Source organism: Gobio gobio (assembly GCF_949357685.1).
Source record: "Gobio gobio genome assembly, chromosome: 11".
In the NCBI taxonomy this organism is placed as follows: domain Eukaryota; kingdom Metazoa; phylum Chordata; class Actinopteri; order Cypriniformes; family Gobionidae; genus Gobio; species Gobio gobio.
The window spans coordinates 16,135,028-16,148,880 of NC_137104.1; the positions used below are offsets into that span (position 1 = coordinate 16,135,028).

General features: G+C 36.6%; 1 protein-coding gene across 5 annotated transcripts in view; it reads right to left on the bottom strand.

The window, feature by feature from the left end:
- Positions 1 to 1,188: 1,188 nt before the first annotated feature.
- spire1a (spire-type actin nucleation factor 1a) overlaps positions 1,189 to 13,853 on the bottom strand; it is a 63,132-nt gene continuing 50,467 nt past the window's right edge. For 2 of the 5 annotated variants that reach the window (XM_079829775.1, XM_079829773.1), the window contains 10 exons: positions 13,727 to 13,774; positions 10,720 to 10,889; positions 10,499 to 10,592; positions 10,242 to 10,384; positions 8,558 to 8,575; positions 6,273 to 6,410; positions 6,058 to 6,128; positions 5,938 to 5,965; positions 3,038 to 3,192; positions 1,189 to 2,947 (listed from right to left, as the gene is read on the bottom strand). In XM_079829775.1, coding sequence (XP_079685901.1) covers positions 2,698 to 2,947; positions 3,038 to 3,192; positions 5,938 to 5,965; positions 6,058 to 6,128; positions 6,273 to 6,410; positions 8,558 to 8,575; positions 10,242 to 10,384; positions 10,499 to 10,592; positions 10,720 to 10,889; positions 13,727 to 13,774 — 1,115 coding nt within the window. In that variant the 3' untranslated portion in view covers positions 1,189 to 2,697. The remainder of the gene's footprint in view (positions 2,948 to 3,037; positions 3,193 to 5,937; positions 5,966 to 6,057; positions 6,129 to 6,272; positions 6,411 to 8,557; positions 8,576 to 10,241; positions 10,385 to 10,498; positions 10,593 to 10,719; positions 10,890 to 13,726; positions 13,775 to 13,853) is intronic. The other 3 variants (XM_079829776.1, XM_079829774.1, XM_079829777.1) reach the window with 2 other exon arrangements.

The window sequence follows — 13,853 nt, forward strand, 5'->3', positions numbered from 1 at the left end:
GAAGCACAGCTGGTCTCGCGCAAAACTCACCACTAACTTTAGCCGGAGCTTTTAGATGGAAAGTACACCCCTCAAGCTCACATAGCCCTTGACAACTGTTGTTATGGTAACAGCCAATCAGACTGCAGGACAGACTTGTTTTGCCACTGTCATCTCAGTTTACTCTGTCCACTCTCTCTCAGCTCAACCTCAGTGGGAATGTGTTTGTTTGTAAATGAGTCGGCACGCACGAACTAATTAGGCCTTGTGAAACATAAGTCTTAAGAAATTGACTGTATACAAATTAAAAGATAAACATTGAGACTATTTTGGTCAATTGTACTATTATGATTTCAACCGAACGTCTGCATAGCTAACGTAGCTTTTACAGTAGGATAGGCCTACTGTTAGGCTACGAAAATTAACAATGGTTTTATTATAGTAAAAGTGTAGTAACCATGTTTTTTTGGCTAATTGATTACCATTTGCATAACCATTGTTTTTTTTTCTTTAGCACTTTTAAACTATGGTTAGCGTAGCAAAACCATGGCTCATTTGTGGTTACCGTGGATTAACTGTAATAACCATGTTTTTTTTGTAGTAAAACCATGGTTCATTTTCATAAGGGAAATGATAGATTTCATACTGAGGCATATACTGTACATGTATTTCTCAAATAATTTTCACTAACAACCACCATATTCTTCTGCTCATTCTGTTTAAGAAATGTAGAATATGCCAGACGTTTTTAAAAGAGTCAGCTGTTGAAAGTGATGTTTTTCTGCCCTCTAGTGGAGAATTGCAATCCTGTCACTCTCCCAATAGTTTATATCATGCATCCACTGCTAGTTGGAAAGTCAAATGTCAAACTTATAAGGAGAAAACATCCCAAGTGACTCTAGAAACCCTACAATTAATCCATAAGTTTGTCACTAGCTCAAAAAATACATGCCATTAAAGGCTCCATATTCAGGTAATAATATGTGGAAAAGTTTGCATTATCTTGAGGCTTGAGGACATCTCGTATAATCTCATTGAAACTGCCAGCATGATTAAATACACCCTCACTCATAATATTATTTTTCCTTATTAGGGTTCCTTAGAGGTATGTGATTACCTTTTTAATATATCCTAGTAATGTTATCTCCCATACGAGAGACAATTATTCCTTGACATATCAATGCCAGTGTAATGATGCAATGCAATGTTCAAATTTCAAATGCTTTATTTATTGGCAATTCTGTTCTTGTTTTAAAAAAATCATAGATTTCATCATGCACACCAATCATTCTTTAGTTTAGAGGAAGGCAGTACAGTCAGTTTTGCACAAAACAGAAGAACAAGCCTGTATACCATTGCAGTTCATGTGTATTTATAAGTGTGCGCGTGTTTTTTTGAATGAAGGAAAAGCTGAAAAAAAAAGTCTTTCCAAAAACCCTGACATGACTTAAGTACCTTCATATAACGAGATGTTAAAGACTCCTGGGGTCTTTCATTGCACAACATGGGTAATTCATAATATAATATAACTTAATTTACACAGTTTTAAGACATCAAAATAAACATGGAAGTGAAAAATTACAAAATATATGAGTGAAAAGAAAAGCAAAATTTTGACACTTAAAAATAAAAACCATTATTAATAATATAAATCATAACTTTATAACAATGGAGCCTATTTTTATAGATCAGTGGATCAGAGGAGATTCGGATATACAGCATGTACATAAACAACATATCCTACAAAAGTCACCTCCTATTTAAAAGAGAGAATTGGTTTCACCCTTTCGGACCGTCACCATCTCCGGTAAATGTTATTGACTATGTACATCAGGTCCAAGACACATATTGCTCAGATTGTGGAGATTTGTTTGGCACAGCCGATCACTCCTTCAAGAAACACTACAGCTTTTAGCATCCGCTCTAAAAAACACATCTTTACCTTCGTCTTTGACTAAACGCTCAAAAACATTGCCATCAGACGGAGGAAAAATATATATCTGTAAGTACTCTCTGTAATTATCTAAAACGCCATTCGTTCGGACCATGTCACTATTACAGCAGCGATTTTAACGAACAATAAGAAAAACATTTGGTAAGACTTGATCTTGAACTGTTGTGGAGGCTGAGCTCATCTACAGTCTCTTGGTCGACATGTTCTTCCTAAAAGGGGACAAATGAGTCCGTTTGGATGCCTATTTACATCTATAACATTTAGGCTGATCATTCAGCTACTATTTACATACATTTGAACTCCACTTTTCTTTACTATATTGAAAAATGTACATTCAGGCCTTGTTCCTTTCAGAAATCAAAGCAGCCTTGCGTTTTCTTTTTCACATTGTCGTTTTCATTTCATTCGGTGTCAATTCCGATTCATCTGTTTTTGAGAAAAGCTGGTCAAAATAAGTTGAAAAAGTGTGTTAAACTACATTCCAAACCTTTAAATCACAGAAACAAACCATTTCCTGAGAAGGCTGGTGCTTAAGGACTCATGCTGGAAGAGGGACGGCTTTATTCCTTCACCTCTGGCACTTTTTAAATGGAAAAGAAGAGGTATCGAAGGTACGTTACAAAGCTAACAAAAGGGGCCGTACTGTCATACGTGACAAAACACCTTTCGCATAGCAAGCTTATTTCGGTCTGGCACGTTCACAACAGGTGAGAACCGTATAAACAGGAACGTTTTAATAGGAAGGATTCCAAGCACTTGGGATCCTAAACCTCTTTGATAGTCCGTTCAGATGGTTTGAAGTGGGAAGAACTGGTGTTGGACATGTAGACGGAATGGGTCCTACGGTGCAGACGGGCACGTTTGGTGGTCTGGTTGCGCCTGCTGTTGCTGATGATGTCATTGATGAACTTCCTGCAGTCCACGCAGACGTCCATGGAGCTCCAGTCCTCTGTGAACTGCTCGGGAAGCTCCAGCTCGTCTTTGGAGGACGAGCGCTCACCGTGCTTTGACGATCTGAGAGGGATCGGTGACGAGAAAAAATCTTACTAGAAGCCCTTACTATGGTACAGATGATATGAACCCCCCTCAATTTCTGAAACTCACCTGGACATGGAACGCTGAAGGCTGTTGCGCTTGTGGCTGGATGTGGAAGAGGTTTTCTCTGCCAGGGCTGATGCTCCAGACTCCTTTTTGGGCAGAATGCTGGGGCCCAGAGAGGAGATGGGCAGACTGGCATGGGGCTTGGAGGGCAACTTCATCTGAGATGAGAGGATATGAGGTCATTAGCAAATTTTAAAAAATGCACACAACCGTTCAAATGTTTGAGGTCAGACAGATTAATACCTTTATTCAGCAAGGATGCATTCAATTGATCAAAAGTGACAGTAAAACATTTATAAAGTTACAAAATATTTATATTTCCAATAAAGTTTTGCAGTTGTTGGTTTTTTTTCTATTAAATGGTGCACTATGTAACTTTTCCGTCCGCTAGAGGTCGCCTATTCAAAACAAAGGCGTAGTTTGATGACGCCACTTTTGAGTGCAGAATCTTGGGACATGTGGTCTTCACCTCCTTTTTTAAAAGAGAGAATTGGTTTCACCCTTTCGGACCGTCACCATCTCCGGTAAATGTTATTGACTATGTACATCAGGTCCAAGACACATATTGCTCAGATTGTGGAGATTTGTTTGGCACAGCCGATCACTCCTACGTTGGAAAAGATTTGGGATAGGACTCGGGCAGAAATCATGTTCATGGATGTGATTATTAAAGGGTTAGTTCACCCAAAAATGAAAATTCTGTCATTAATTACTCACCCTCATGTCGTTCGACACCCGTAAGACCTCCGTTCATCTTCGGAACAGAAATGAAGATATTTTAGTTGAAATCTGATGGCTCTGAAAGGCCTCCATTGGCACAATGGCACGGTTCACTCTCAAGACCCTTAAAAGGTACTAAAGACGTCGTTACAAAGTCCATCTCACTACAGTGGTTCTAAAATAACTTTATAAATCGGCGAGAACGGCCTCATGAAGCTTCGAAGCGTTATGAATCAATGAGCCGAATCATGATTCGGATCGCGTGTCAAACCGCCAAACTGCTGAAATTTGGCGATTCAAACCGCTGATTCGACTCGCTGATTCATAACGCTTCGAAGCTTCATGATGCCTTGTTTTGAAATCGTCATCCCTATGTAAGTCGTTATTTAGGGTTTTTTTGCGCACAAAAACTATTCTCGCCGATTTATAAAATTATTTTAGAACCACTGTAGTGAGATGGACTTTGTAACGACATCTTTAGTACCTTTTAAGGGTCTTGAGAGTGTAAAGTGCCATTGTGCCAATGGAGGCCTTTCAGAGCCATCAGATTTCAACTAAAATATCTTCATTTGTGTTCCGAAGATGAACGGAGGTCTTACGGGTGTCGAACGACATGAGGGTGAGTAATTAATGACAGAATTTTCATTTTTGGGTGAACTAACCCTTTAACGTTACTGTAGTATGAAGCAGAGCTGGACCGAGTGTTGTGGAGCTGAGGAACCACTGGAACGATTGTTAATAAGATGAACGCAACACACGCCTCGCGAGCAGCGGGACTTTTATTATGCCACAGTCGCCGGGACCATTTCCGCTTTTCCGGTCATGAGTATGAGGTAACGCAGCTCTGTTTATCATATTATATACATCTGAGTGTGTTGAAAATGATGTTATGACGTTACTCATGCATACGCTCGGTAGCTGCTATGACACTTGTTGCACACTGCAGTGAGAGTAAAGCTTTTTTGCTAAATAAAACTGTTTGTGGTATTTTACTGAAAAAATGTTACATAGTGCACCTTTAATCAAAGAACATGGGGGAAAATGTATCACGGTTTCTACAAAAATATTAAGCAGCACAAAATAATGGTTTTCTATAAAAGCTTGTTTCCGCCACTGAATAAAAAATAAAAAAGGTAATTGCAACTTTTTGTATCTCACAATTCTGACTCAGAATAGCATGATATAAACTTACAATTGAGAGAAAAAAAGTCAGAATTGCGAATTTTAAAAGTCAGTTGCAATTATGACTTTTTCTTGTAATTGCGCGTCTATATCTCACAATTCTGTGAAAAGTAGTCAGAATTGCGAGATATAAACTCGCAATTTTGAGTTATAAAGTCCAATTCTGAGGGGAAAAAATCTGAATTGCGAGTTATAAAGTCAGAATTGCAAGATTAAAAACTCGTATTTGCAAGAAAAAGTCAGAATTGCAAGAAAAAAAGGCAGAATTGCGATATATAAACTCGCAATTGCTATTTTATATTTTGCAATTCTGACCTCTTTTCTCAGAACTGTGAGGTATTGCGAGTTATAAAGTCCAATTCTGAGGGGAAAAAATCTGAATTGTGAGTTATAAAGTCAGAATTGCAAGATTAAAAACTCGTATTTGCAAGAAAAAGTCAGAATTGCAAGAAAAAAAGGCAGAATTGCGATATATAAATTTGCAATTGCTATTTTATAATTTGCAATTGCTATTTTATATTTTGCAATTCTGACTTCTTTTCTCAGAACTGTGAGGTATTGCGAGTTATAAAGTCCAATTCTGAGGAAAAAAAGACTTTTTATCTTGCAATTCTGACTTGCAATTGCAAAGGAAAAAAGGAGGAAACAAGCTTCCATAGTTTTCAACACTGATAATAAGAAATGTTTCTTAAGCACCAAATTAGCATATTAATGATTTAATTAATTCTGAAGGATCATGTGACACTGAAAACTAGAGTAATGGCTGCTGAAAATTCAGTACCGAACGGTTCAATATTATATTGAAAATTGTGGCATCCCTAGTGCGCACTGATATAGAGAACAACTCCCTTTGGAGTGAATATTCTAACTTTACAGACCTTTTTGCTCAAACAGCAATATTACACACTAAAAAAAGTTGAAAATGTGCAAAAAGCATAATAGGTCCTCTTATATCTTATATTAATGCAAAAGTAGAAATGAGTTAAAGATGGTATATTTACCTTCTTACAACACTGTGAACAAACAGGCCTGTGAGAGGAAAAGGAGAAGAACCATGATTCCACTGCACATCGTTACTTTGTTTTCGTTATTTAAATTTCTAAATGAAAAGCTCCACCCACCTCTTACAGAACTGGCAGGTGTAGGACCAGGTGAAGAGCGAGAACTTCTTCGTCCGACATGAGAAGCAAAGCTAAAGGAATAGTTTGCGCAATTAAACACTTAACTGTAGCGATTTGCCAGAATTATTAAGCATCATAGCAGAGTATTTCAATAAAGCGTGGGCTAATGTACATTTATAGTGGGCAGTGAATGTACAAGTGTGGAGAAAATGTACCTTTCCTTTCTTCAGGGCATTATACACATCTTTATACTGCTGGAACTTCTCCAGCTCTGCTTTAACAAGAACCTGTCTGATATGCATCACCTCCTCGACGGTCAAAGTCAGGCACTCGACAGGGTAGCAGAACTCCTCCTGAAACAAACACATCACTTTCACAAACATGCTGAAGGGTACATTGCATATTTAAACATGCCATGCTGTTACACCCAAAGATTGAGGGATGGATAAACTACAACATGCTAGATCAAGACTCTGCAGGGTTACACCCTCGGCCAAACACGACACGAAACAAAACCCACAACACAATGATGATGGAGGCAAAGCAAAAAATTTAATTCAACAATGGATTGCTAAACTCTCTGTTTATGTTGCTATGCAAGATTCCCCTCTATAGGTCAAACCTTGTATGCAAAATGTGCATATGAAGATGAATGGAAATCTTCATGCTCTGTGCTAAAACAATGCACGGCGCCCCAGGACTAGTCCTTACCCAATTTAATGAGGCACACTAATTTAAGCACACATAAAAGCCAATATCCATCTCTAATACTCACTTTCAATCACCTTAACTACCATTAGACAAGACAAATCATGTCTTGTCAACTTACAAAACAGACTCATATTGGCTTTTATGCCCCTTGTCACGCAGTGTTAGTGTAGTATCAGTAATATTTAGCTTGATAGGACATACCACACGACCGCTGCCTAATGCGTGAGCCTGACCAAAGAAAACAACATGGCTTTTATTTGGTATTTGTTGAAAACTAACGGCAGTATAGTTTCATGTACAAAAACAGAAAGTGTCACTGATGCTCCATAAATGTTATAAAAACAAGTAAATGTTAAAAATAAATGAAAGTATATTTTAAATGGACAGAAAGTCTAAGTAACACTAAGCCAGTATAAGAAAGAAAGTAAAGACAAACTTATTGTAAAATCACACTGGATATCTTTAAGTAAATTGCTGGTATTTCTAATAATGTAATGTAATGTAATATAATTATTACTTTGCAAATATGGCTGGCTATCTCTACATTATTCCTTCAAATCATAAATTATGGGGGAAAAAAATTAAATGAGGCATATCTATCTACTGGTATTTAAAAAAATGTAATAAATATACTATAATAATATAATATAATGTAATTAATGTAATGTAATGTAAAATGTAATATAATTATTATATTGCAAATATGACTGTTATCTCTACATAATTTCTTTCTTCACCTTTCAAATCATAAATTATGAGGGAAAAATAAAATGAGGAATATCTATATACTGGTATTTCAAATAATAATGTAATATAATAAATATAATATAATAATATAATGTAATATAATTATTACTTTGTAAATATGACTGGGTATCTCTACATTATTTCTTACTTAACCTTTCAAATCATAAATTATGGGGAAAAATAAAATAAGGAATATCTATCCACTGGTATTTCATGTAATATAATATAATATATAATATATGGGGAAAAAATTGAATTAGGCATATCTATCCACTGGTATATAATGAATATAATATAATAAAATTAATATAATATAATATAATATATGGGGGAAAATTTTAATTAGACATATCTATCCACTGGTATTTCAAATAATCATGTAATGAAATAAATATAATATAATACAATAGAAATATTACTTTGCAAATATGACTGGCTATCTCTACATCATTCCTTACCTCACCTTTCAAATAATAAATAATGGGGGGAAAAATAAAATGAGGCATATCTATCCACTGGTATTTCATGTAATATAATATAATATAGTTAATATAATATATAATATAATATAATACATGGGAATAAATTTAAATTAGGCATATCTATACACTGGTATTTCTAATAATCATGTAATATAATTATTACTTTGCAAATATGCCATCTCTACATTATTTCTTACTTCACCTTTTTATTTAAATCGTTATTATTATCATCATCAAAATCTGACACTCTTTGAATGATGCCCATAACTTGAGCATTATTCAAAAGGAGGAAGTTTGTTGAGCAATGTTGTCTCTTCCATTATGATCATAAAATCATCTTGATGACGGGTAACTGAAGCGATTTTAGTGTCGGGCCATTTCCTTCTGCAGATTTCCCTACTGGCCATGCAACATTGTGCAACATGCACACACGAAGCATCCGCCCAACTGAAAGACTGATAAAGCGATCTCACTGCAGATGAAATAGTGATGAAATGACTCCCTCCAACATAATGCAACAGAATCTGTGGGCATGAGAATGTGGAAGATGTGTGCTTTACCTTGTTGTCTGACGACAGCTTCAGTGTAAGGCAGGAAAGGAAAGCAAAGCCGTTACAGCTCTCTATCTAGTATACTGTAATAAAACTACAGTATCACTCACTATCTAGAACTGTTTAAGAATCATTTATTTTCCTGTAAAAGGTCAGTGATTGTCAAATTTACAACCGGTCAAAGAGCTCAGAGGTTTCGCAGTCGGCACTGATCAATTACGGTACTTTTAGGCAGGACCAAACACAGTAAGAAGAAGTCAGTTCTTCATAAGTTAAGCTTCATCTATCAAGGCGGATAGATTATATGATGCACTACCGTTCAAAGTTAAGGGTACGTTTTGTTTTTGTTTTTTGAAACTTATGCTCACAAAGGCTGCTTTTATTTGATCAAAAATACAATAAAATAGTAGCCTGGATGCCAGTCGAACTTAGCCCCGCCCACAACATTTGAGGTCGGGAAGTCCGGTCTGGACTTGATCCGTTGTGGAACAACTATGCTCGAACCAGAGCTGTTCAGACCAATCAAATTGTCAGGGCGGGCTCTATACGATAATGGACAGATGATCAACAGTGACGTAATCATTCACGTCCCCAAAGAGCGCTTGGGTTGAATTTGTTCTAATCCCGAACGGAGAAGTTGTTCATATATGCATTCACCTTTACTATTTCTCTCAAAAATGATGATTGTGTTGGTAAGTACTACATGTAAATTCTTTTTTACAACACCGGCAAAGATAGTTTACACTCATCTTCTTCTACTTCTTCCAGAGTGCATGCAGTAGAGTTCTGTTGACAATTATGCGTCGCTCTATTGCTCTGATTGGTTGTAGGTCTATCCAATTGAGTGCACGCCTCATAATCACAGCCCAATGGAGCAGTATCAGACTCATATTCTGACTAGAATCTGAGTATGACGACGTCAGGCTAATAAAATAGTAATATTGTGAAATATTCTTACAATTTAAAATAACTGTTTTCTATTTTAATACGTTTTTAAATTGTACTATATTCCTGCGATGGTAAAGCTGAGTTGCCAGCATCATTACTCCTGTGTCACATGATCCCTCAGAAATCATTCTAATATTCTGCTCTAGAAATATTTCTTATTATCATAGTTTAAAAACAGTTGTGCTGCTTAATATTTGTGGAAATGGCAATACATGTATCAACAGGATTCCTTGAAAAATACAAAGTTAAAAAGAACAGCACTGCAGAATAAAAGTATTAATTTCTTTATAAACAAAACAAAAAATCGTATTGACCCCAAACTTTTGAACGGTAGTGCAAGTCATTATTGTCGTCAGCGCAGCTGCTTTCAATGTGTGAATGAGACAAGAAACTAGGGCAGTCAGTGCCCGTTAACAATACATCCAAGCCCCCTAAGCAGCTGTATGGCATAGATTAGCCTTTAATTGGGCTTCTGAATTGAAAATGAAAGCACAAGTTCTCCTTTAACTCTCTCTCTCCACACTCAGGACCTGCAATGCTGCAGCACTGGACAGAATCCTGAGAATCTAATTATACTTTCACAAGACTCAGGACAGTTAAGTTTGTCCACAGCCTGTAGCCAACTCAATGCTCTATGCTTATTTATTCTCATTTACTGTCCTGGGATCCACTCAACAAGGAAAAACAACTTTGCACGCTGAAACATGTCAAAAACATGGAGCTAAAGGAAAGTTGTGTCAATTACCAGAGATTTGGAGTTCTGGCGAGATGGAGGCAGGAAAGGCCGTACGCTGGTGGGAGCTTCCTTCTCTATGGAATGCCTTCTCTGAGGAGCGAAGCGTTTGTTAGGTTGAGGAGTGGAAGATATGGGCAGGAACTGTGGGGGAACTAGGGAAAGACAAAATAGAGTGCAAAAATTCAGTTGAAGAAGAACCAGAGTCAATGACATGTTTTTGTTGGACTGCAAATACAAATGTATGTATATTTCATGATGGTTCTTACTCTTTTTGCCCATGACAGACTCTGGAGATGTGTCCTCAACCAGTGAGGTGGATATGCTGGAGCTACTGTCGGATTTCCGAGTGTTTTGGTCCTCCTGGAGTAAGAAAAAGAAGCTATTGCTAAAAATCATGCTGAGATTGACTCCCACGGGAGTCACCTAGAAGTCTGGTTCAACATTTTGGCAGAGTTCTTGCAATATAGAAAATATAAAACACACTCACATCAGAGTCTGAGCTGTCAAGCTCGGCCAGCGTAGGTGCTTTGAGCAACCTCTTCCTCTGGGATAGCGGCTGACCTTCGGCTACACCGTTTACGGGGCTCCGAGCTGGCGACGTGCCATTGGCCAGGGACAGTGTGCTGATGGCCAACTTTCGGGGTCCGTCAGGGATGTCTGTGTGTGGATGGACATAATCAGACACCAATCAGGACAGCAATGGCTGGCACATTAGAGCACTGCACTCAATTACTAATTGTTTATCGAATCTGATCTTGAGAACTCAAAATTGTTCGCATTGACATTGTTTGCACTAAAAACCCATCTGTCTGGTTGCCATAGTATGTCTTAAGAAACTTTCTTCTTCGACAGCTAAGAAGTTTCTAAACAGTCAGTGTGGAAAGTGAGGAAGGAAAACTGGAAATGTTGTCCATCATGGCAACTTGCCGTGTTGCTGAACTCCTAAGGTGCATGAGTTACTCCATTTAGACATTCATGGATATACTGTGAAAGAAGCCGTTTTTTACTACATAGCGAATGCCACATATTTCACTATAAGGGACTTCAAATCATACATCTAATGTGCTTTAAATTGTAAAAAACAGCACACAGCAACAGATGGACTAAGTGGCATTGGTGAAAGATAATGCACAGTAGAATATAGTGATGAAATGAAGTTGATGTCCATAATGAATTAAAATAGTGTAATTCACAAAATCAGTCAATAGAAAACAATTAAGGTCACAGTGTGACAGACACAAAAAGTCACAATGGCCAAGGATTGATGACGTTTAAATAAACTACGGTTCAACAGTTTGGGGTCGTTGTTTTTAAGAGATGTCCCTTATGCTCACTAAATTTGCATTTATTTGATATAGTGAAGCAGTGATATTGTGAAATATTATTACAATTTAAAAAATAACTTCTATATTGAATTATATATAATATAATATAAATAAATATGTAAGTAATGTAAATTATTCCTGGCAAAGCTGAATTTTCAGCATAATTACTCCAGTCTTCAGTGTCACATGATCCTTCAGAAGTCATTCTAATATGCTGAGTTGGTTTTATTAAACAGTTCTTATTTTTTATCAATGTTAAAAACAGTTATGCTGCTTAATATTTTGTCTGGAAACAGTGATCTTTTTTTTTCAGGATTCTTTGATGAATATAAAGTTCAAAAGAACCACATTTTTCTGAAATACAAATCTTTTGTGACATTACAAATGTCCTTACTGTCACTATTGATCAATTTAAAGCATTATTGCGGAATAGAAGTATTAATGGTAACACTTTACAATAAGGTTCAATAGTTAACATTAGTTAACTACATTAGTTAACATGAACTAATAATGAACTGCCCTTATAAAGCATTTATTTCATCTTAATGTTAATTTCAACATTTACTAATACCAGTGTTGGGAATAACGGCGTTATAGATAAACGGCGTTACTAACGGAATTACTTTTTTCAGTAACGAGTAATCAAACGAATTACTGTTTCTTCCGTTACAACGCCGTTAGCGTTACTGAGGGGAAAAAATGCGGCGTTACTATAATTGAGCTCATTGAAGCGGTTTTCATCCGAACAGGCTCTCTGTCAGTCGGACCTGCAACGCGCAACGCGCGCGCGTTGATAGGTTGAGTTCACACACACACACCTATGACGCACATGCATATGCCCAGTCAGCGATGGCAGTCCAACGACTTCAAAGGTAGCTTTCGCAAACTGAAAGTATAAACGCTACTTTTCCCTCGTTGAGGTGAAAGGTAAGAATGTTTATTGTAACGTGCAGCTTATGCCCAAGAAGAAAGAGTCTCTCCACGTCGGTGGAAAGTAATTCTATTTCTAATCTAATGAAGCCTCACGTCATCACAGCCACAACATTAGTGGCTAAAAACCCAGGTGATAACGTGAGCTCCACTACCAGAGGAGTAGTAAAGAAGTACTGATATTATTTACACAATATTTACACTATAGTAGGTCTACTGATAATATTTACACAATATGTAGGCCTACACTATAGTAGGTCTACTGATAATATTTACAATAATGTATTGAATTTGACAGGTGTCTCTCACATTGTCCCACAGCAACATTACAATAGTGTACATTAATGTACAATGTTTTATAATAATAATTTATTCTATTTAGTGTCCAATTCATTCATTTAACATATTTAATATTGGGGGCATCCAAGTTATTTGACATATTTGAACATTTGAAGGAAAAAAAAAGTAACACATTAGTTACTTTCCCTGGTAATTAGTTACTTTTATAATGATGTAACTCAGTTACTAACTCAGTTACTATTTGTAAGAAGTAACTAGTAACTATAACTAATTACTTTTTTAAAGTAACGTGCCCAACACTGACTAATACAAATGAGTTAATGCACTGTGTGTGAACTAACATGAACAAACCATGAACAGCTGTATTTATATTAACTAACGTTAACAAAGATTAAACAAATACAGTAACAAATGTACTGCTCATGGTTAGTCCATGTTAGTTAATACATTAAGTAATGTTAACTAATGAAACCTTATTGTAAAGTGTTACCGTAATAATTTATTAAAAACCTAAACCCCAAACTTTGAAATGGAAGTGGAAATATCAGACACCAAACACTAGATGTCTCATACAGACTTAAAATCACATACAATGCAGGAGACTCTCACACAACAAAAAGCATACAATCAGATTATCTAAGATAATAGGAGACCAGTATACTATATAATTTCTATATTAAGAAAACAAATATACATCGATCTATTTCTAGAAAATAGTTTTTTTTATATGGGCAGAGTATAAAAATAAACATTGCAGCATATTAAATATTGATGCCTGCAGACTCAGTTACATAACCCCTCTTAAACTAGATTAATCCTCATTCTGAATTCTGTGAGATCTGTGTTTGATTCATACACACGCTCTCAGAACCCAGGCATTTCTCTCGCACTGGGCTCAGAGGCGATATGACAGTCATGCTTGCATCAGGAATACTTTACCTGAGCTTCGGAACAAGTCCTGTGGGGTGCTCATACTTTTGCCTGCGCCTAAAAAGGAACATATCTTTCAATATGACCCCGACAGCACAAAACAGGTCTTTCTGTACCTGACATTCACAGAGTAAGC